The 23,833-nt window shown below is 54.0% G+C and overlaps 1 protein-coding gene and 1 pseudogene across 2 annotated transcripts in view; one reads left to right on the top strand and one right to left on the bottom strand.

The window, feature by feature from the left end:
• The first annotated feature begins 1,144 nt into the window (after positions 1-1,144).
• The window catches only part of LHPP (phospholysine phosphohistidine inorganic pyrophosphate phosphatase), a 134,047-nt gene continuing 111,358 nt past the window's right edge, over positions 1,145-23,833 (top strand). The window contains exons 1-3 of the mRNA XM_082853990.1: positions 1,145-1,315; positions 18,142-18,329; positions 21,976-22,129. Coding sequence (XP_082710116.1) covers positions 1,191-1,315; positions 18,142-18,329; positions 21,976-22,129 — 467 coding nt within the window. The 5' untranslated portion in view covers positions 1,145-1,190. The remainder of the gene's footprint in view (positions 1,316-18,141; positions 18,330-21,975; positions 22,130-23,833) is intronic.
• Positions 3,614-4,534, bottom strand: LOC309971158 (large ribosomal subunit protein uL2-like; annotated as a pseudogene). Its single transcript has one exon. The product of its transcript is annotated as a large ribosomal subunit protein uL2-like (transcript).

The raw sequence follows: 23,833 nt of genomic DNA, 5'->3' as shown, positions 1-23,833 counted from the left end.
TGGGCTCTAGGTGCACAGGCTTCGGTAGTTGTGGCACACGGGCTCAGCAGTTGTGGCTCGCGGGCTCTAGAACGCAGCCTCAGTAGTTGTGGCGCACGGGCTTAGTTGCTCCGCGCATGTGGGATCTTCCGGGACCAGGGCTTGAACGCGTGTCCCCTGCTTTGGCAGGCGGATTCTTAACCGCTGTGCCACCAGGGAAGTCCCAGAAGTCAAATTTTTTGAAGTTTCAGTTTAAACACTTGAAAGGGTCAGAAGGGCAGTTAAGGAAACTCTTCTCCTTTTCTACCAACTTTTATTTATTACAAAAACGATGTAACATTAAATAGAATGTAAAAATTCATCCAAAATCTCACTGGGCTAACACATTGAAATATTCCCATTTTCTTCTCAGCCATTCCTACGCCTTATTTTGTAGGCAGAGGTCTACATACAATTTTGCATTCTGCTTTTTTTTTTTTTTGGCTGCACCACTCTGCATGTGGGATCTTAGTTCCTCAACGAGGGATGGAACCCACGCCCCCTGCATTGGAAGCCGAGTCTTAACCACCGGACAGCTAGGGAAGTCCCTCTGCTTTTTCACACAATGTTATATCGTGAGCGTTTTTCATGTTGTAACCTAGTCTTCCTTTTTTCATGGCATAATATTTCTGTCAGTAGCCATCTTATCACTTCTTGAACAATTCCGGTCCCCGAACATTTATTTTTCTTCCACCTTGTTCTGGCATCATAGCTTACACTTCATACATGTCTTTAGAGATTCGTTACCTTATCATTGCTTCTCAGGCGCGCAGCATCGTCCAGTCTGTGGGCCCAACTATCTCCATTGCTGTTAGGAGTGTCATCGGGCCACAGGAAAACACCAATGAAGGTCTTGCCTGTTCTCTTTAATTTTTGTTACTTTTCCGGTTGCCTCCTCGTCCCAATCTGCCTTGTTCCAATTTTAGGGAGGTTGACCCTTTATCCACTGATCTCCAGGTGAAAAGGCTCCCATTTTGGGAGCGCGTGACTCGGGAGTCGGGAAGCAGCGCCCGTCTTGCCGGGTTTGCGCCCGGCCACGCCCCACTGGCCCAGCTCTGCCCCGCCCCGCCCGCCCGCGGGACTACACTTCCCAGGCAACCCTGCGCGGCGAGCGCGGCCGCAGCTTCCAGGCGCCGGTTGGGACGCGGGGGCCGAGGCGCAGGCGGGACGCAATGGCTGCGTGGGGCGAGCGGCTGGCCGGCGTGCGCGGGGTGCTGCTCGACATCTCAGGCGTGCTGTACGACGGCGGTGAGGGCGGCGGCGCGCCGATTGTAGGCTCTGTGGAGGCGGTGGCGAGGTGAGTGGGCCGCGCAGGTCGCCTGGAGCGCCCGGCGCTGTGCTCAGCCGGGTCCTGTGGGCCGCTGCCGGGGGGCGGGGCGGGGCTGCTGCTCTGGCCCCGCCCCGCCCGGCGAGCGGGGGGCTGGTCCCGGGAGGATCGCGCTGCAGGCGCAGTGTGTGACAGGCAAACGGCGTCCCTGGATGAGCACCGGGACACTGCTGGTTAGAGTTGCGCCCCTGTCCAACAGCGCAGCCCCCATTCCTTGCCTTTGAGCGCTTGGAATGTGGCAAGTCTGAATTTAGATGTGGTGTAAGTGTACAACCCACACTGGATTTTGAAGACTTAGTGAGAAAAAATGTATAAAGTTCATTGTATTGTTTTATATTGGTTACATATTGAAATGATAGTAATTTGAATATGTTAGCTTAAATAAAATATATTAAATTAATTCCACCTTCTTTTAACCTTTGTTAATGTGGTTACCAGAAAACTTTAAATTACATACGTGGCTGGCATTGTAATTCAGTTGGACTGCCTTGACTGTCTGCTTAGACGGTAGGAGGGCGTCTTGCCCACCAAGTCTTGTGCACAGAAGACACTGCCAGGACCACTGTTGGCACCACTGGGCCCTGGGCTTTGTAATTGCCACTGGCATCGCAGAACCAGAGGGTAAGAGGAGGCATGGGGTGAAGTGGAGGAGGAAGTGCCTTGCATCTGAAGGGAACAGTGTCTGCAAAGCCTGAGGCGGAGGAGAGCTCGGAGGAGAGCTCGGGAGGAGAACTCAGCAGATCGCACGCACTCACGGAACTGAAGAGAGAGTGGGCACTAGCGAGGGTGCTCAGGGCTACAGCAGGCAGGGACCTGAGGGTCACAGAGAGCTGTCTGGATTCCATACTGGGTGCAATGAGAAGTCACTGAAGATTTTAGGCAGGAGTGTCGTGTGATCTGATTTATGTTTTCAAGACATTTAAATGTAGAAAGTGAAACCATATAAGTAAATGAAAACAGGAGAGATTCCCTTTGAAATCTTGGAGTAGGAGAATACCTTTGTAGCTACGCCTCAAAATCTAGAAATCGACAACAACAAATCAACAACCCAATAGAAAGAGGCACAAAGGATATAAACAATTCATAGGAAAGGAAAACAAATAGAAACACAAAGGAAAAGCACAGGAAAGATGCTCAGCCTTACTCGAATAAGAGAAGTGCAAATTAACACGATCCTGAGATGCCTTTTTTCATCAATTTGAGAAAATCGGCCAAAATCCACAACTTTGGGAACGCATTCTCTTGGTGAGAGTTTGTGGAAGCAGACCCTGTCTTATATTGCTTGTGGAAGATGCATTTGGCATGATCTATCAGCGTACTGCCTCATACATGAGAAATGACATAGGTGGGAGGTCATTCATGGCAGTGCCTTGAGAAATAGCAAAAGACTGGAAACAGCTCAGCTATCCATCGCTAGGGGAGTATTACAGTCTATCCTTCTACACAGTGGAATTCCATGCTGCATAAAAAAGAACGAGCATGCCTGCCATGTAGACGTGCTGTCAGTGAAGACAGGATGTGCACTGTGCCGTCTTTTGGGTGGAAAAGGCAGAAATTCCTGCTGGTGTGTTTGTATAAGGAAACTGGGGGGAAGAGCTTCAGCCTGTGAAGAGCTGGAAGGCAAGTGATTGGGGAGAACTAGGTGGTTGGGGGTAGGGATGGGAGCAAGGCTCTTCCCTCGGTAACTTTGTATATAAACATTTTTTAAAGTTTTGAACCATGTGGATGTATTTCCCATTCGAGATATCAAATTACAAATATTATGTCAATTTTGTCTCAAAAAAGTGCTGGAAAAAAATACTGCACCAGAAAACAAAATATTTTAAGAAGATCTCTGGCTGCAAAGTGGAGAATGAGCTGGCAGTGGGGCAGATGGCCGGGCTCCAGAGGAAACAGGGGAACAGCCAGTTGGGAGACCCTTGTGTGGTCCAGGGAGACATGATAGGGCGTGGACTAGGGGGTGGCAATGGAGATGAACAGAAGGGGGTGAATTAGATGTTTTGGGAGTAGGACCAATGGGACCTGCCTATGTATTGGATATTGCGGGGAACAGGGAGAAGATGAAATAAAGAATGGCTCCGGTGTTGGACTGGAGCACCTGAGGGGATGGAGAGGGGCGCAGAGGGGTGCAGGCCGGTGCCATGATGGCCCTTGACACAGTGCTTGGCACACAATACACCCCATGAGTATGACAGTTAAACGTCACGTCCCATGTTTGTTTGTTTGTTTGTTTTTGTGAAAGAGACAAACTTTATTGAGCCCTCAGCCCTAATTCTTTTTCTCCTGCACAGTCTTGGTTCCCCGGAGACACCCAGTCCGGTGGGCAGCAGTGAGACCCACTTTCTGGCCAGCAGAGGCATCTCTGAGGATGGTAGAGGCTTTGCCGATATGGTGGTGGTTGCCACCTCCAAAGGGATGCTCAGCAGGGTTCATGGCCACACCCCGCACACATGGCCAGCAATTCCTCTTTGCCTTATACTTGTGGTAGGCACAGCTGGCCTTCAGAATGGGTTTGTCAACGCGGCCATCTCTAGCCACCACACCGACCACAGCTCTGTTGGTGGAGGAGATGACCTTCTTGGAGCCCAAGGGCAGCTTCACTCTGGTCTTCTTTGTCTCAGGGTTGTGGGAGATGATAGTCACATAGTTCCCAGAGGCTCTGGCCAGCTTGCCGCAGTCACCAGGCTTCTCCTCCAGACAGCACATGTTGGTGCCCCCAGGTACGGTACCCACTGGGAGCACACCGCCGATGCTGAGCTGGGCCTGCTCGCCACAGTCCACGAACTGGCTGGTGTGGATGCCCTCGGTGGTGATGAACATCTCTGTCCGCTTCTTAAAACGGTATGGATCCCGGAAGACCACCTTGGCAAGGGGCACGCTGCAACCCGGGTCGTGGATGGTGTCCTTCACGATACCCTTGATGTAGCTGTGTTGCTTGGCAAAGTCCATGGTGTGCAGAGACGCGGCGTCTTTCGGTGCTTCACGTGCACGCGGAACGTGGAGCTGGCGCCCTTCCTCTGCCCACAGATCCCATGGCCCATGGCAGCAGTCTGCTGAGGAGTGCGGCCGAAAGAGCACGTCCCATGTTAATATAGGAATTCCTGTTACACGCGCTTTTAATTTTTTTAAAATCAGGGCCACTTAAAAAAAAAACAACTTTATATTAAAGTACACATCTGTTCTTCTATTGAGGGGGTGTAGTTTCCTGTTTTCAGTTATTTTGAATAGTGCTGCCATGAACATTTTAGAACATGTCTGGTGAATGCATGGATGCATTTCTGCTGGGTACAGGCCTAGGAGTGGAATTGCTGGTCATAAGATAGGCATATGTTCATTGCTAGAAGATGCTGTCAAATCGTTTCCCAAAGTGGTATATGTGAGAGTCCCTGTGGTTCTGTGTCCTCACCAACACGTGGGTTTGTCAGTCCTTTGCATTTTATTTATTTATTTATTTAAACTAATTTACATTTTCATTGATTCTTAAATTTTTAAAAAAGTTAATTAATTAATTTTATTTTTGGCTGCTTTGGGTCTTCATTGCATGCAGGCTTTCTCTAGTTGCGGCGAGCGGGGGCTATTCTTCCTTGTGGTGCGCGGGCTTCTCATTGCCGTGGCTTCTCTTGTTGCAGAGCACAGGCTGTAGGTGCATGGGCTTCATTAGTTGTGGCATGTGGGCTCAGTAGTTGTGGCTTGTGGGCTCTAGAGCACAGGCTCAGTAGTTGTGGGGCACAGGCTTAGTTGCTCTGTGGCATATGGGATCTTCCCGGACCAGGGCTCGAACCCGTGTCCCCTACACTAGCAGGCAGACTCTTAACCACCAGGGAAGTCCCGAAGTCCTTTGCATTTTAGCAGGGTCATTTTTGCCTCAAAACCTGAGAAAGAAAGTAGGTCAAGGATATGGACAGAGCCTCGGTCCCTCTCCGTCTACCTTCTGCTGAGGAGCACAAAATGGATTCAGCAGTGGCTTTGGAATAGGTAGGGCTGATTGTGAGCCCTTGTTTCCAGTCAGTAATGTGGGTCTGGTGTGCATCCCTCCCGGACCAGTGAGGCTCCAGGCGTCTCCCAGCACCAGCAAAGCTGGCTGCTCTCAGAGAGTGCTTCCTCTATGCTGGGCGTCCCTGTTTATGTCATGTAGTCCCCCTAACAGTGTGGGGGTGGGAGGAGGTTATCTCCCTCAATCAGCTGAAGCCACTGAGGCTCAGGGCTTGCTAGGGTCTCAGCTGGGATGGCTCAGGGACCATGGGAACCCAGGTCTGCACGACTCCTAACCGCTGTGCTGGACCCATACTTAGAGTCCTTTGAGGGAGAAGCGGGCATTGGAAAAGGTCAGGGGCTTCTCTCTAGCAGTCTCCCCTGGGTGATGCTCCCCCCGATACACTGTCCAACTAACACCTGCACAGATTCCAGGCTGTGACTCGAAGGACCCTCCTTCGAGGGTCCTTTAACCTCTGTGGGTTTGGCGCTGGCATCTTCCAACAGATCCCTGGGAGTTGTTAGTCTTGATTTGCTTTACTTCAACTGGTTTATCTAGCTGGAGTGTCTTTGGTAGCAACTACACTGTATAAATCTAGCAGTGGTATAATAACCAGATATACTGACAGTCCTAAAATACATCCCAGCCAGTTCTGTAGCTGAGAGAGGGGAGAAGTGCCTTCCCCATAGTGTGTGGGACTGTTTCCGGTGAGGGGACGTAGTTCTCATTATATCAGGGGAGTTGATCGTCCTGGAGGATGAGGCCTGGCCCCTCTGAACCCTCCCTGGGACTCCATGCCACAGGACCGCGTCCCCGTGCATTTCCCTGCTCCACCAGGGCCTTCCCGAGTGACCCTTGTGGCCCCTTCTCTCCCTCTGCCCACTTCACCCCCTTGCTTCCAGTTATACAGACTTTCGGGGGGTTTTCACTGACCAGCCCCTTAGCAGCCCAGCACCCGCAGCGCCTGGGCCGTCCACGCTGCAGCAGCCTCTGGCTCTCACCCACGTCCCTTTTCTCTCTTCAGCTCTTGTTCTGGCTCTTTAAAGGCTAGGCCCCTCCGCCCAGGCCCGGCCTCCAGTGGCCAGCTGATCACACTCAGGCCCGAGGAAGCCGCCCATGCCCTCCTGTGGGGCCCCCGGAGCCCAGCATCCAGACCCTCCTGGCAGTGAGTGTATGTGGGCAACTTCCCCCAGTAAAATCCGCCTGCTTTTGGAGTTTCCCTGGGGATGTCAGACTTGGGGACACGGCCCTTTCCCGGGCCAGGCCCTGCTGGCCAACGTGAATAATGCCAGGCTTCCACCGCTTTGTGTAGTTTTGCAGCCACAGCCTGCACTCTGTGGCCTCCTTGATATGCAAGGCTGGCTTTGAAGTCACAAGGGAGCTCAGAGGAAGTTCCCAGGGTGAGAGCAGCGCAGCAGAGGGGCCGCTTGATGGGGGTCCCAGGGCCCAGGGGGGCGTTTGCCTCCATGGCATCTCCCCAGTGCCGTGGGTTCCCAAACAGCACCTTCTGTTTTGGGAACCCCGGAGGGGGTGACTCACCACTTCTCTTCCTAGACTTTCTGTGGTGACAGGTGTCCTCAGGTTTTTGGAAAGTTTCCCACCTGTTTGGGGACACAGAGCACATGGGGAGTATTAGCTCTGCTTTTTAAAACAATACCGACCACCGTCATAGCAGTCACTGATGATCAGACTACCTTCACAACCAGCCCTTTTCAAAGCCGGAACAGAGGCTTAGAGAGATTTGGGAAGTGGCCACAGTGGAGAAAGTGTCTGGGCCAGGGTTCCCTCCCTTCCTGCCCACTGTCCCCCGCCCTGCCCCGGTCCACCTGACTCCAAGCCCCAGTTTTCCCCGCAATAGCACACTGCTTCTCATTAAAGATGCACTTGTTCATTCATCCACTCACCCAACAAATATTTATCGAGTGCTTCTTTTATACTAAAAACACCGCTGTAGGCATTGGGACAAGGGGCAGTGAGTGGGGCAGATGGAAGTCCCTGCTCTCGGGAAGCTGACCGTCCAGTATGGGGAGAGCAGCGTAAACAGCACCTGGAAAGGCTAGTGTCAGGTGGAGAGAGACTGAGCCGCCAGGGAGATGGGGAGCCCGTGATGTGTGAGCTGGGCTCTGAAGCTGTCATCTGGACCAGGAACGTCCCAGATTGGAGAACAGGAGGTCCAGGCTTCCTGGAGCCGCTGGGCACTGTGGTGGCCAGGTGGAGCCCTCTTACTGTGCTAGGACTTGTGGGTGGGCGTGGTCATGGGACATCTGTAACCGGCCTGGGTCCCCCCATCAGGCCCTTTATTGGCGTCCATTCTTGGGCAGTTGGGCTCCCCGAGGGGAGCCATTCAGAGGCAGGGCTGGGCACAGCAGGGGCTGCAGGGACCGCCCCCGGGCTGGTCAGCACAAAGGGGAGCCCCAGAGGCATCTGCATGTGAAAGGCGGGTGGGCATTTACTGCATCCTGTCTCGGGCCACTAAAGCACATCTGCTGGGCCCAGCCCGGCCCAGCCTTTTTGCGGCCGGCGGAAGGAAGCAGGCTGGGCCTCGGCCCAGGGCAGCCTCATAAAGCAATTCCCACCCAGGACTAACGGACCCGCGACCCATCCCTCCAGTGTGCGCCAGGAGCCCCGGGACCCTGTGAAAACCCAGGCCCCTCCCAGCAGGTCTTAGAGCCAGAGGAACAGGGCCCAGGAACTTGTCTGAAGTGTGGCCTAGGACCAAGGCCCTCCTTGATGCTCGGCCACCCTGGCTCCGTCGGGCCCCAGGGACACAGCCGCCCAGGAGTGGCGGTAATAATAGTAGCTACCAGGACTGTGAGAGAGCTGGGAGCCTCCCTGCGCTGCCTCGTGCCATCCCCCGTGTGGCCCAGCACCTGCCGGAGGGGGCTCTTAAGGCTATCAGAGGGGGCGGGTCGTCTGTTTGAGTTCGTTTAGGCCAACAACAGCTTTCCTGACTCACCCTGGACCTTGGACAAGGTGTGTTTGTTGAGAATGCCCTGTCACTCGTGCTGCCGTTTCCTCTCTGCGGGTGAACTAGGCTGACTTCAGAGTTGGGGGCCAGGTGAGAGAACGATTCTCTCTTCCCAGGCCGAGTACTGGTTTCGTAACATCCACAGTTTAGGCTTCCCAAGGCAGACATGGCTTCCTTCTTGTAAACCATCCCCCTAGCGCAGGAAGGTACTAAGCAAAAAGTCCAAATCGTCACCAGCCCCATCCTCGTCATCCCCCCAGGGGGACCCTGTAGCTCCTTCCACGCCTTTTCCTCTGTGTTTCCCCCAAAGCGCAGGGGATTTTAAGAAGCCGCCCCTTCCCTGGCTGGCTCTCGTCCAGTTCCATGGTTCCCCCTTCACACCCCCCACAACCCCCCACTCCTTGGGCAGCACTGATGCTCAAGAAACATGTTCTGCTGGTTCACAGGTCACTGGAGGCTGGAGTTCCCCGCAGGTCCCGAGCCAGTGGTCTCAAACTTATGTCGCCTCAGAGCATTTATCTCCTAAATGAAATCTGAGGTAGAATCCCCCCAATTTTAAAAACAGATAAAAGAGCAATGTTTGAATGGTGTGTATTTTCTCTGTTCAAATCTGTAATACCGATTATGAGGTCAGTCCGTGAAAATGATGAAAGTGTCTTTTTTATTTTTTTTTTGGCCACACCCCACGGCAGGCGGGATCTCCACCAGGGATCAAACCCACGCCCCCTGCAGTGGAAGGCAGAGTCTTAACCACTGCGGCTGCTTCCCACTAGCTACCTGTTTTACATTTGGCAGTGTATATATGTCTATGCCACTCTCTCACTTTGTCCCAGCTTACCCTTCGCCCTCCCCGTATAGCACAGGGTGATCAGCTCGGTGCTTTGTGACCACCTAAAAGGGTGGGACAGGGAGGGTGGGAGGGAGGGAGACGCAAGAGGAAAGAGATATGGGGATATATGTATATGTATGGCTGATTGACTTTGTTATAAAGCAGAAACTAACACACCATTGTAAAGCAATTATACTCCAAAAAAGATGTTAAAAAAAAAATAACAGTACTAAAGTCTGGGGCAGTGGACAGCTCAACAGTACATAATGTGAATAATTTTATATTTGTGGCTGGAAACAACCTGCGTGTCTATCAGGAGGGGACAAGGGAATAAATTATGGTTTATCCAGACTGCGGAATATTCCCCAGCAGTTAAAAAGAGTGAGGTAGCTCTGTTTGGTGTTGACATTAGTTTATATGAGGTGAATGTTGCATATAGTCAGTGACAAAGTTACAGAGTAATGTGTGTGAAATACCATTTTTGTTCTTGGACTTAAAGGAGACACAACCACCCTCAGGTAGAGCAGTAACAGAACTGTGACCCTGACTTGCGTGGAGGGAAACCGAGGGACATTGTTGTGAAGCTACCCACGGCTCCACTGTCACGACAAGGGCTGTTTCTGGGTTTCTGATCTCAGCCTTGCTGGGCAGGAGCCACCCTATGGAAATGAAGGGCAGCCAGGCTGGGGGTTGTGGAGCAGAGTTAACGGTTTATCCCAAAGATGCCGCCTCTGGTAGGAAGGCCCTGGCTGATTAGGAAGTGAGCATGGCACGGGTCACTCATGGGGCCCACAGGTGGAGTCCTGATCCCCCAGCCCCCCAAGGATATACAGAGAAGCCGTATTGGCAAAGCCCTGCCCGGGCCTTGCCTGTGGCGCTATGCAGGGTGACTTCCCGCCACCCTGGGGCTGGCAGGATGCAGCCCTGTTTATAGGGGAGGAGTAGGGCTTGCTCAAAGCCACCTCAGGAGGAAGGAGAGTGGGGGCCAGACCCTTAGCAGGGCAGGTGCTTCCCCTAAAGGAAGGTAGGTGTCAGCTCTTGTGGGCGAGGACCTGGGTTTCGAGTCCCAGCTCTGCCCTGTGGTTGTCATGTGGTCTTGGGCAAGTTCCTTAGCCTTTTTGTGCCTCAGTTTCCTCTCGTGGGGAGCTGTTGTAACTACTGTTGGGGCTCCCACTGTCCTGGGTGCGCTGGGATGTCTGCCAGGATGAGCCAGCGCCGGTTTACCCCAGGTTCCATTTGCTGGGTTGAACTTTGCCCTCTTTCTTAATGGTGGCCCCGGGCGAAGCTCTCTGGGCTCCGTCCAGCAGGCCTCCCTCACCAGCTGGCTCCTCCGGCTGTCTCAGTTCCCTGGGCATCTGTCTTCTTGTCCGACTACCTGCCTCGAGGGCCCAGATGTCCCCAGCACCCGGCCCCGGGCCTGCTAGAGGTGTGGTTGTCATTGTCACCACCATCGTCTTCACTGTCATTCACTGAGTATTTGCAACATGCCAGGTGCTTCAGGACAGTCCTGTCAAGTAGCTACTGCTAGTGCCCCATTTTACAGATGTGGAAACTGAGGTTGGAGAAGGTTAGGTGACAAGCCTTGGTCACACAGGGACGAGGTGGCAGAGGTGCTGAGGGTGTGTCTGCTTCCCGAGCCAGGCTCCCACCTTACCCGAGAATGCCTGGCTCTGTCTCCTGCAGCGCCCAGCACTTGACCAGCCTGTGACCACGTCAGGGGAGGGCTAGCTGGTGGCTAACCTTCCAAGGCTGGGGAGTGGACCAAAGAACCCATGGCTCCCAGAAATGTGCCCTTAGGTTCCTCGTATCCCTCTGGGCCTCAGTCTCCCCCTCTGCGAAAGGAGCCACTAGGTTGGATAATCTCCAAGGTCTCCTCTGGTTTCTAGATTCCCACGCACTTCATTCTAAATTGAATTTATTAGTAACTAGTAAAGTGATGTTGTGGGCTCAGCATGTCCCTTTGATCTGAGCTCAGAGGCCCAGGCAGGTCAGAGAGAACGTACTGGGTGGCGGGTGAGGTAGCCACGGGTGTGGAAGGTGTGCCACGTGTTTCGTAAGGGCCCTGGCTTCAGGCCTGCCCGACGTCTGTTTGACCTCGTTGCTGTCCCCCTGAGGTCGCTGGCTGGCTAGCCCGACCTGAGAGGCTCAGCCAGGGCCACCTCCATGCGTCACCACTGCTCTTGTTCTCTTCTCTCCGTCCAGACTTTGGACTGTTTCTTGCCTGGACTCTGACGACACAGTCTGCCCAGCAGAGTGTCCGATGGAGAGTGGGAGGGACCTCCAGGGACCTAGCAGCTGGCTGTCAGCCTGGCCAAAATGTCTACTCTGGTGGGTCGGGGGAAAGAAGGGGGAGATGCAGCAGGCCCAGCCAGAGCTACTGGCAGAGGCCTTCCCGGTGTCCCTCAGCATTCGTGGCCCTGTGCTGATGCCGGCACATGGTAGGGCTCATGGTGCGTCCTCTGTGCCCCACCCCAGAGAGCCAGAAGGCTAGGCGCTACTGTTACCCCATTTCATGGTTGGGACTCAAGACTCCCGAGAGTCTGGCCCGTGGATGCCTGGCCAAGGGCATGTGCAAGGTGCAGGTGCTGGACCCCATTCTCCTGGGGGAAAAGCCCTGCTGTTGCTGCTCCAGCCAGAAGGCATCTCCCTGCCCCCAAGCTGAGGCCCTACATCAGGGCACATGGGGAGCTGGACCTGGTCCCTCTCAGAATCAACGTGGGTGCCCCTTGGTGTGTGTGTGACTACATTTTTCTTTCTTTCTTTCCTCCTTCCCTCCCTCCCTCCATCCCTTCCTTTATGACTGTTTTTCTACTGCAGAACTGCCCCTGCTCTGTTCATGGGCTCCTGTTTGACCTTCTATTTTAAAAAATTGGGTTCTTAGAACAAATATGCACTTTGCGAGTTTCAATTTTCCAAACGTGTGTTTTCAATCTCTGTGGCTTTCTAAAAGGAAAGCAGCCGCAGACCTCAAAATCAGACAGTGGCCGGCGCTGCCGTGGCGCTCTGCTAGGTAACGGGATCTTGACGCTGGTGGATGGGGAAGCTGCCGTGGCGCTCTGCTAGGTAACGGGATCTTGATGCTGGTGGATGGGGAAGCTGAGGCTGATGTTCTCTGAAGGTCTCGGCTGGGCGCTGCCGCCCGAGTTTCGGTTCATAATGACCCCCCGAGGTGTTGTGGGTGTTCTTTCCTTCTCTGAGAAACTGAAGCATATCTGCAGCTGTGGCCATTTCAGTAGTAACAGGGGCCTCTTCCCCATCAGGTAGCGTCTTGAGTTGTAGCCCCAGGGGCAGAGCGGGCCTGGGTCAGGGAGGCAGGAATGAGGGGAGACAGCCCTCTCCTCCCCTACACCTCCCTTCCCTCCTGGTATGAGTTTCTTCTGTCTCAGGAGAGGATTCCAGGCTACTTGACATAGAGGTGGCTCTGGTAGGAGACCAGAATTTCAGCCCAGGGTGGGCCTGTGGACCTCGCACAGCTCTTTTGAAGACCAGCCCAGGGATGAGCAAAATCAAAACAAACAAACCCTGCTTCCTCTGCGATGGGGGAGAAGTCGCCCATCCCCTCTGGGTGCTAACCTCATTTGTCACTTCACGTTTGACCTGCCAGCCTGCAGCCCCACCTTCCCAACCAGGAACCCACCCAGCCTGAGGGTTCCTCCCCGTCGCCGTCCTGTTGGCTTCCCTCCCCCGGGGCGGGGGTGAGATTGGGAGTCGCCATCAGCCTGGCCTCCCAGACCCTCCACACGCGCCCCCTCTGTAGGACCCAGCCCGTGCCCCTCGGAGCCCCACGCGGGCGCAGGTGGTGAGAGCGGGGGAGGGGAGGTTGTGGCAGCCACCACGCGCCTCGCTGCTTGGTCACGGGGTGGCTGGGGCGAGGTGGGTGAGTGCCCTGCCTGCTCTGGGCAGTGGGGGCAGGTAGAGCGGGGAGGGAACTAGGTTGGGGGAGCCTGCCTGCTGGCCACTGGCCGACGTGCTCGGCTTACGTTCGGTGAGCACTTACTGTGGGCCAGGCCCAAGCAAGCGCACTGCAGGTCTCCTTGGAGCCTCACAAGGTGAGGCTGTTTTCATCCCCATTTTCCAGATGAGGAAACTGAGCCACAGAGAGAAGAAACAGCTTGTGGAGGTCCCACAGCCATTAAGTGGCAGAGCCGGGACCAGCCCACAGTCATCAGACTCTGAAGCACTTCCTGGTCGCCTCTCGGCCACCTGGCCTCCCGCTCAGTATTAGAGCATCTTTCTTAGGCGTTTGTTCCTCCGCCTGCAGAAGGCGTGACTCACTCCTCACCCTTGTGCCTAGGCCCATCCTCCGACTCCACTGTGCTTTCTCTTCTGGAACCCTTTAACAACCTTGCCCCAGGAAGGATTAGAGACGGGCGCTGGAGCAGTGCCGTCCACAGGCGGGATCGGCAGTGAGCGTGGGGTTTCTTCCTGAAGTTCTCTGGAAAGCAGAATGACTTGGTTGCATTACCAGGTGGGCCCATCAAATCCAGAGTTTGGATCAGTTAAGTGCTTCTCATAGAAAAGCACTGCTGTGCTTCAAGGGCTGTGAAAGCCAAGTGGAAAGAGGACGGGCTCTGCCCGGGCAGGGGCTGGGGTCTGGGAGGCTTCCTGGAGGAGGGGACATATGAACCAGGCTTTGACGGATGGGTAGGATTTGGCCATAGAGGAGGGTGAAGGCAAAGACTCAGGGTGATGAGAGGGCCTTCTGGGTCAGATGAAGGTGACAGATGGCTGGGGTGGGGTGGGGTGGGGACCAAGCTAGGAGGGGTCTTATCCAGGGCAGCCTCCTGCCCAGCCCCTCTTTGGCGAGCCCAGAGGGCATCAGGCTGTGGAGCAATGCCAAGGTCAGTTAGGATGTCCAATAATCGTCCTAGCACTCTACCTGCTACCGAGCGATAATGAGAAGGTTTCCATTATTTTCGGGTGAGCGCCCCTGGCAGATGCCGACAGCCAGCAGATGTGTGAGGTCCGAGGTGATTTGCAAGGGACCAGTTCATGTGATGCTCGGTAATTGCATCAGGCGACGTCGTCACTCAGAGCTTGTCCTGGCCTCCGGGATGAGGTAAAGGTCAGTTCAAAGAGCCGTTGCGGCCACGGGAAGTAGGGGCAAGTACCCGCCCTCTCAGGGGGTCTGGGGAGGGTGCAGTGGACTGAGGCCGTGGTCTCAGAGGGGCCGTCTAGCCAGAGCCCGGCTCTGGGCTGCCAGGACCCTGCGGTAGGCCCCCTGTGCCCAGGGTTCTTGGGTGTCAGGGGATGGGGTGACATGTCATGTTCTGGAGCTGGGCCCAGTCCGATGTTGAAATCCTTTGGATTCACTCCCCTCGGGAGGCCCTTTGCAGACTGTGCCGTGGCCCTGAAGCCACGCCTGGCTCCGGCTTTCCTGACATTGGATTCGCGTGTTCCAGGCCTCCCGAGTCTGAATCTGACCTCTGGCAGCAGACCCCTCCGAGAGATGCCGAGGCTTTGGTTCCTTGGCTGTCTTAGGCTGCCATAACAGAATACCACGGCCTGGGGGCTTCAGCACGGAGGTTTGCTTCCCACAGTTCTGAAGCCTAGGCATCCAAGACCGAGGGGCCGGCAGGGTGGGTCTCTGGCGAGAGTCCTCTTACTGGCTTGTTCGGTGGCCACCTTCTGCCGTGTCCTGACACGGCCTCTTCTCTGTGCTCGCAGGGAGATCTCTGGTGTCTCTTGCTATAAGCACACTAATCCTGTCGTATCAGGGCCCCACCCTTCTGTCCTCACTTGACAACCTTCATTACCTCCTGAGGGAGTCGACATACGATTTTGTGGGAGGGACACAGTTCAGCTCATAGCCCTGGCCATTCAGGGCCTCCCCTTCAGTGCTGACCCACCTTCTCACACTCTGTCCCCTGTGCACGCACATGTGTGCCCCATGCACACCCTTCCCCACCCTGGGAAGGTTTCAGTGTCCTGCCCAGCAGGGCCGAGCTGGGCCTGCCCCGGCAGGTGCCTCCCTTACTGGGGAAGCACCAGCACCTCCACCCCCTGGACCAGAGCCTGGGCCGCCACCTTGTGGCCAGCTGCGGGCCCGTGGGCTCCGCTGCTTATAAGCCGAGAGACCTTCTCGGGTCTCTGCCCCCCCCCCCCCCCCCCCCCCGGAGCCTCTGTTCTGTCGTCTCTGGAACGGGGACCGTGGCTCTTGCCTTCTCAGCTTGTTTTCTCAACATGTGCTTAGGGGCCCCCTGTGCTCCAGGCACCGGGCCCTGGGGGGTGCATGTAGGGGACACAGGGTGTATGTAGGGGGCTCTGCCCTTCGGGGGTGAGGATGAAATCAGATCATGGATACTGAGCCCCAAGGCAAGGTCCAGTGTAATGTTGTATTCATGCTTTACTATTTTAATAATAATAATGAATACTTCTGTTTTTTTTTTGTTTTTTTTTTTTTTTTTTTTTTTGCGGTACGCGGGCCTCTCACTGCTGTGGCCTCTCCCGTTGCGGAGCACAGGCTCCGGACGCGCAGGCTCAGCGGCCATGGCTCACGGGTCCAGCCGCTCCATGGCAAGTGGGACCTTCCTGGACCGGGGCACGAACCCGCGTCCCCTGCATCGGCAGGCGGACGCTCAACCACTGCGCCACCAGGGAAGCCCTACTTCTGTTATTTTTAGTAACTAAGAAAAATGAAGAGAGAGGACCTGGGACTTGTGCCAGAAAGGCAAAAGGGGGTGCGGTCAGGGGCACGAATGGACAGACCCACAGGGAGGGGCCTTCCCCAAGCATTTCCCGCCTCTTTCCAGGGACTGATTCAATCCTAAAACTAGTACTTTGATTTTAAAACATGTGTTTTGGATGAACTTACGTTGTAATTCAAAGGAGAACAGTGGCTGAAGTGTCCTGAAGTGAGTTCTGTTATTTACTCGTTTTTTTATGGGCATCGAAGTTGTGTTTGGAATAGCAGATGTGAGGCACTGTCATCTCACTGTCACACCGATTGCTCACTGTTCTGAGAAGGTCACATCATAATCCATTAGGAATAATTAGTCCCCCGGCACCCCCTGCCTTCTTCTCTCAACTGCTCCATTAACTTGGGTGCGATCGCACATCCCGGGTGCCAATCAATGAAGATCTGCCCGTAATGTACAAGGTGGTGCTATTAGTTACAATGTATTAACTGCCTAATTTAAAAATACAAAAGCTGTCTTTATGAAGGGCAATTAACCACTAAATGTAATTGATAATTCGTAACCCCCTGATTAGGAAAGACAAATACTAAGAAAGAATTGATTACGAGATTGTCAGCCTCTCTGTCTGCGTTCGCCTTGTTGTCAGTAGATCTGCCAATTTTTTTCCAAATCGCACCTGTCCACTCCAGTGCTCAGAGGGTCTGAAAGCTCACTGTAGCGTGGGAATGCGTGTCTTCACCACTGAATCCTGTCTGTTTCCGTCAGGGCACCCTTGGGGGAAGCAGTAGGCGTGGTCCTAAGGAAGGGTCCCCCTCACCAGCTGTCATCTGGACTTTCCGTCACTCAGTCATTCAGCAAACGCTTATCGGGGGCCTGCCGTGTGCCAAGCCCTGTGTGAAGCACTGGGGGTGCTGAGGAGCGCCCAGCAGGCCCCATTCCTGACCGCATGGAGCACATGGGTCCAGGAGAGAGACGGTGAACAGATACAGAAATGAGACGATTGGAGATACTGATTAGTGTTAGAAAGAAAAACCTGGATAGAGACAGGGTAGGGGCAGCGTCCCACAGGATGGTTGGAGAAGGGGACATACAGACCCTCCACCTTTTCCCTAGGATTTCTCGGGCCTCTTGACTTGTAGCCTGGTGTCTTCTGTGGCCCCCCACCGCGCTCTCTGCAGATGCCAAATATGAAGGCTCCCTCACTGTGGCCCGGGGTTCACCCAGGGAGGGCTGTGCGCTCTGGGCCAGGCCAGAGGTGTGGCCAGCCCACCTCTTCTCACTCCCCCCGGCCCGCTGGCCCCCTTGCTCGGCCCCCGTGCCGGCCTCCTCCCCTGCCCGGCCACACCTGCAGCGCTGACGCTTACCAGGTCCCCCCTTCCTTCTGCCGGCCGCTCTGCCTTTGCCTCTTTGCTTCCCTTCGGGTCTCAGCTCCGGAACTCTCTCCTTCCCAGGGAGGCCTCCCCGACCTTCCCACCCTCCCTGGCCACCCTGTCTCTTCACCTGTTTGGTTCTTCCCAGCACCTCTCTGTTCTCAATCCCCGATTCCCCCTTCCTTTGTGTGGTCTCCGCCCCACCTGCCGACTGAGGGCTCTGGGGGTCAGAGAGCCTGCCTGCGGACACCGTGGCGTTTCTGTGCACCCACCCCAGCCAGGCATTTAGCAGGTGCTCAATAGCTGCCTGTAGAAGGCTTGAATGTGATTTCATTGGGGTCTCTTCAGGCATCAGCTTTGTGGCTTTGCATTCGGTGAGCCTGCGCAGGTGCAGCTGGGATGCGGAGCCTCCTGTGAGCTCAGACGGGAAGGATGTCGGTGCCGCTGACACTCTGCACGCATCCCAGGCTCACCTCACGTTAACTCGCCCGTGTGCCTGGTGACTCTGTCTGGCAAACCTTTCTTCGGTGACAGTGCTGAGGAGACACACCTCAGCTTGGCCCCTTGACCTTTGTATTTGGGAAAGCGTGGGTACAGAGTCAGCTCAGTTGCTAAGTGGAAATGCTCGTTGTGACGGGAGGTCCAGAGGGGTGGCCAGGACGCTCGGAGGTGACCCCCGCGAGGCTGAGCGGCATGGTGTGGTGGAGGAGGTGTCGAGTGCGGGAGAGCTGGCATGTGCGTGGGCAGTGTGTCCCAGGGGAGGGTGGGGACGTGTCCCAGGCAGAAGGGGAGGTGCGGGCAGAGGCCAGGCGGGAACCTTGGGGAGCCTCAGCTGTGTCAAGCGCAGTGAGGGTGAGAATGGTCTGCTCCAGCTCCAAAACCCCCGGGGTCAGTCGAGGCCCAGCTCAGGGGCCCGTGGCGACCTGGCCTGCGCCCTCGGAGAAGCGCCTGTCCAGCCCCCTCCGCAGCAGGCCACACTGCCTGCTGACAGCCCCTCCACCTGTCTCCCCACTTCCAGACTGAAGCGGTCCCAGCTGAAGGTGAGGTTCTGCACCAACGAGTCGCAGAAGTCCCGGGGAGACCTGGTGGCGATGCTTCGGCGTCTGGGCTTCGACATCTCAGAGGGCGAGGTGACCGCCCCAGCCCCTGCCACCTGCCTGATCCTGAAGGAGCGAGGCCTGCGGCCACACCTGCTCATCCACGACGGTAGGCCTGCCGGGCCCTGGGACCTGGTTGGGGTGAAGGCGCCTCCTTTCCAGGTGGGGGCTGGGGAGGGGCTCCTTCTCACCTGAGCCAGACCACTGGGCAGGACACAGAGGTAGCACGTGGCTCCTGTTGACACCTGTGGGCTCCCTGCTGGGGACCCGGCCCCATCCATCCCGGCCTCATACCGGAGGGTGTTTGGAGGCAGGTTCCAGGTGGCTCCTCAGAGGAAAACCCTGAATTTGCTTTCTGTGATCTAGGATGAAGCAAGGTGGCAAGGAATTGTCAAGGGGGCAAGATTTTAGCCTCTGGTGTGTGTGTGTGTGTGTGTGTGTGTGTGTGTGTGTGTGTGTGTGTGTGTGTGTGTGTGTGAGAGAGAGAGAGAGAGAGAGACACACACACACACACACACACACACACACACACACACAGAGAGAGAGACAGAGAGAGACAGAGAGGGGGGGATGAAAAGCTAGACTGAGGTCCATAGGTATCTGAACTATATTTGTGAAAACCAGCCCTGCTGTCTGGCAAACGGCACAGGTTTCCTTCCTGATATTAGTCTGAATGAAGGAAAAGAGCCCCTTGGACCCTCAGTGGGGAGTTTTGCTGGAACAGAGAGGAAGGAGCAGTATTACCTGGTGCCTTCTGAATATTTAAAAAGAAGAGGGACTTCCTTGGCAGTCCAGTGGTTAAGACTCTGCGCTCCCGATGCATGGAGCGCGGGTTCAATCCCTGGTCGGGGAACTACGATCCCACATGCTGCGCGGTGCGGCCAAAAATATAAAAAGAAGAGACATAGCAACGCTTAAGAATTCAGGACACTTTTCTTTAGTTGCACTGAGCCTTCTTCCCTCCTTTGCACTTGGTGTTTTGATTTATAAACCTCTGGCAGAGACAAGGATGATCTTCCGCCTCCGGACAGGGGTGGGCCTCCAAGAGATGGAGGGAGCTCCCTGGAGGTCTGGGTGTCCAGTCCACGACTCTGGCGCCAGTCGAGGGCGACATGCCCAGCCTTTAGAAATCGTGTTTCTCCAAATGCTTCCTCTGTGATCTAGGATCCCTGCCAGTGTCTTTAGAACAGGTCCTTAAAGAAACAGAAAAACTTAAGAAAGAAAATCCTCCCCTCCCCAGGGTGAAGGGAGGGGTGGGGTGGAACTACCAGAGGTGAGAGAGAAACTCAGAGTTTGCCTTGAAGGCATCGTTCATCAGTGAGTCCAACAGGCAGATGTTAGAGCTTGAGAGGCTGAAGGGGAAGCCAGGTGCCCTTCCTCACCTGTAATCCTGCGTCTGTGTTTTCCATAGGTGTACCTGACTTTTCAGACTTTGAATCTTTTTTTTTTTTTTTTTTGGCGGTACGCGGGCCTCTCACTGTTGTCGCCTCTCTCGCTGCGGAGCAAGGCTCTGGACGCGCAGGCTCAGCGGCCATGACTCACGGGCCCAGCCGCTCCGCGGCATGTGGGATCCTCCCGGACCGGGGCACGAACCCGCGTCCCCTACATCGGCAGGCGGACTCTCAACCACTGCGCCACCAGGGAAGCCCCAGACTTTGAATCTTTTTCAAGTTTTATTGTCGATAAATCTTCCCCCCAACATTTTATTACGAGAATTTTCAAATGTACAGCAAAGCTGGAAGAATTTTACTTGGAATATTTGTATGCCCTTAACCTTGATTTTACCAGTGACATTTTGCTATATTTTCTTCATTATATATCTACCCATCCCTCCATCCATCTATCCATCTTTATCTTTTTGATGCATCTCAAAGTAACTTGCAGGCATTGGTACACTTCCCCTAAACACTTCACATCATTAACTAGAGTTCAATCTGTTTAGTTTTTTCTTTTCATGTAAAATTTACATGCAATGAAATACAAAAATCTCAAGTGTACTTTCGCTGAGTTTTGAAAAATGCACACATCTGTGTAACTCAAACCCCTATCAAGACCTAGAACATTACTGGGACTTCCATTACTAAGACTCCACGCTCCCAATGCAGGGGACCTGGGTTCGACCCCTGGTTGGGGAACTAGATCCTGCGTGCATGCCGCGACTAAGAGTCCGCATGCCGCAACTGAGACCCATTGCAGCCCCCCCCAAAATATATATATTATATATATATATATAAAAAAAAGACCTAGAACATTACCATCACCCCAAAAGTTCCCTAATGCCCTTCCCTATTAGTCGCCATCCCCAACCCCTATAGAGGCACCCACTGTTTGGATTTTTTTCCATTATAGATCAGATTACTGTGTCTAGAATTTCATATAGATAGAATCACACAGCACCTAGTTTTTGGGGTTCCCAAGACCACCCTCAGGCTTGATGATTTGCTAGAAGGACTCACAGGACTCAGAAAAGCTGTCCTACTCACAGTTATGGTTTATTACAGTGAAAGAATACAGATTAAACTCAGCGAAGGGAGGAGATGCGTGGGCAGAGACCAGGAGCATCCAGGCGCGAACTTCCAGGTGCGTTGTGCTGGGACGCACTTCATTCTCCCAGCAGCGCGATGCGTGACAGTACGCCTGAGGTGTGGTCACCCAGAGAAGCTCACTGCAGCCTCGTGCCCAGGGTTTTTATTAAGGGTCAGTCAGGTAGGCATGCAGCGCCCGTGTGACTGACCTTGGCTACTCTGTCTCCAGGCCCCCAGGTGTCAAACTGATGCAGCATAGCCCAGGGCCCCAGACACACAAAAGCGCTCTTTCCAGGCAGAATATTCCAAGGGCTCAGAGGTGATCTCCCGGGAGGTGGTGGTGGGCCTGATCTGAAGACAGCCTTTCTTTGGATGTGCAGGGTTTGATCAGCCCAGGCCTGCTGAGTTAACCGTTCCTAGTGTGCACGGCTTCTTTCACCCAACATGCTGTTTGGTTGCACGTGTCAGTAGGTCTTTTCCTCTTGATCGCGGAGTGGCATTCTATTGAGTGAACATCCCATGGTTTGTTTATCCATTCCCCTGTTGACAGATACCTTAGTTTTGGTTTTTTTAAAAATTAATTAATTAATTTTTGGCTGCGTCGGGTCTTTGTTGCTGCGCATGGGCTTTCTCTAGTTGCGGCGAGCGGGGACTACTCTTCGTTGCGGTGCGCAGGCTTCTCCTTGCCGTGGCTTCTCTTGTTGCAGAGCATGGGCTCTAGGCGCATGGGCTTCAGTAGTTGTGGAACGCAGGCTCAGTAGTTGTGGCTCGAGGGCTCTAGAGCGCAGGCTCGGTAGTTGTGGTGCACGGGCTTAGTTGCTCCGCGACATGTGGGATCTTCCCTGACCAGGGATCGAACCCGTGTCCCCTGCATTAGCAGGCGGATTCTTAACCATTGCGCCACCAGGGAAGTCTCCTGCCTATGGTTTTGAACTATGGGAACTTCTGGGGTAATGCTGGTGTTGGAGTGGGGGTGCCAGGGGTGGGCCCATCATCTTTCAGGATCCTAACACACACTCTGTGTGGAGCCAGAATTCCTTCATCTGTAAAATGGGAATAGCACCCCTTCCTTGCCCACCTCTCATGGCAGCTTGACGATCAGAAAGAGCATCTGAGAAAGGGCCAGGCAGACAAGGCAGACACAGGTGTTCCTGGAAGGAGATGAGAGGTGGGCCATGTCAGCCGGGGCTTTATCCTTCTCTCTCTCTCTCTCTCTCTCTGTCTCACCAGGAGTCCGCTCGGAATTTGATCAGATCGACACGTCCAACCCAAACTGTGTCGTAATTGCAGATGCAGGAGAAGGCTTTTCTTATCAAAACATGAATAAAGCTTTCCAGGTGCTCATGGAGCTGGAGAATCCTGTGCTCTTCTCACTGGGAAAAGGGTAAGTCAGCTGCAGAGAGAGTCGTTCATGGCCACTTTGGGTCATGCTCTGTGCGTCTCTGACTTAACAGAATCAGCAGAGAAGACGGGAAAAGTGGGTGTGGGGTGGACGCAGGGTGACTCCTTCTTCCTTCCCTCCCCTTTTCTTGCTTTTTTTCCCCTTCATTTCTTCATTCCTATCTTTTGATAATTTTTGAGGAAATTCCCTGTCTTTAGGAGCTGGTTGGTCAAGCTTCCCTGCGGGCCCGAGGCTGGAAGAGGCCAGGGGCAGGGGAGGGTCACTGCAGAGGAGACCCCTGGAGATCTCAGGGGCCTGTGTTGACTGTCCTGAGTTTAGGTGCATTTTCACAGGATACAGCACAAGACTTGGATGGATTGGGCCAAGGGGGCACCTAAGTAGTAGAAAATAGGCTCGAGGGCCTGTGGGATGCTCTTGTCCGGGCCCCATATCTCTGGCCGCACAGCACAGTCTGTGTAAAGTTGTGATTTTGTGACCAACATTTTTGTCCGAGTCTTCAGCCTGAGCCTCACTGTCTCTTTTAAAAAGCCATGTTGGTTATTTTTCTTACCATCTTTTACCACCAAGACAGCACATATTCACTGAAGAAAAATTAGAGAATACAGATGAGCAAAAAGAAGAAAACAAAAAGAATTTCCAGTCCCACCGCATTAACAAACAACTGTCAACGTATTGATATACGTCCTTCCAAGTGGTTTCCTATGCAGAGAGATCATTACACATGCGTGTATTTACATCAGTGTCAAACTTGACCTACTTCTGTCACCCATTTTTAGTTGTTCACCAAACATTTTGTGAACCACTTTCCATACAATAAGTAGATGTCTCTGTGGTGAGGTTATTCCTATCAATTGTTTTCACAGTTTTTTTTTTTTTTTTTTTTTTTTTTTTTGCCGTACGCGGGCCTCTCACTGCTGTGGCCTCTCCCATTGCGGAGCACAGGCTCCGGACGCGCAGGCTCAGCGGCCATGGCTCACGGGCCCAGCCGCTCCGCGGCATGTGGGATCCTCCCGGACTGGGGCACGAACCGGGGCACGAACCCGTGTCCCCCGCATCAGCAGGCGGACTCTCAACCACTGTGCCACCAGGGAAGCCCCTACAGTTATTTTTAAAAAAATAACTCTCCTATAGTTATTGTAACCAACGCCTGCTGATGGACATTTGTGTTGTTTCTAGTTTTCTACCAAAGTAAGGCTGTGATCGGTATCTTTGTGCATTTCAGATGATGTGTATTTTTGAGGTTCTTAATGTATGTTGCCAAGCTGCTTTCCAGAAAGCTGTGCAGATTTATTCTGTCCTCAATGGAAGCAACACTAGGATTTTAGAACCACGAGGATGCTGTGGAGCTCTATCCCAGCTTCTCGTGCGGGGCAGGAATTCTGTGGCCGTCTCTGGGGGAGCCTTTCTCAGCTTAGGTGCTTCTGGTGATTGGGAACTTCCTTCCTCTGCCTGGAGCAGGGCAGCTATTCCAGGTGACACCAGGGGGCTTTTTGTCTGGCCGCCAGCCATTGCTAAGCACTTTATGTAGTTCCATGTTTAATTCTGACCACAACGCTGAGCTGTAGGCAGTGTCATTGCCATTTTACAGATGGGCCTATTGAGGCATAGGGAGGTGAAGTAAGCCATGGTCCCCCCATCTGTAAGTGCCAGGATGGCCAAGAGTGCCCCCCAGAGCCTGTGCTCTGT

This window comes from Leucopleurus acutus (genome assembly GCF_964270905.1).
Source record: "Leucopleurus acutus genome assembly, chromosome: 14".
NCBI lineage: Eukaryota > Metazoa > Chordata > Mammalia > Artiodactyla > Delphinidae > Leucopleurus > Leucopleurus acutus.
Note: the sequence above shows the minus strand (reverse complement) of the source record. Positions and strands in the feature narration are given on the sequence as shown.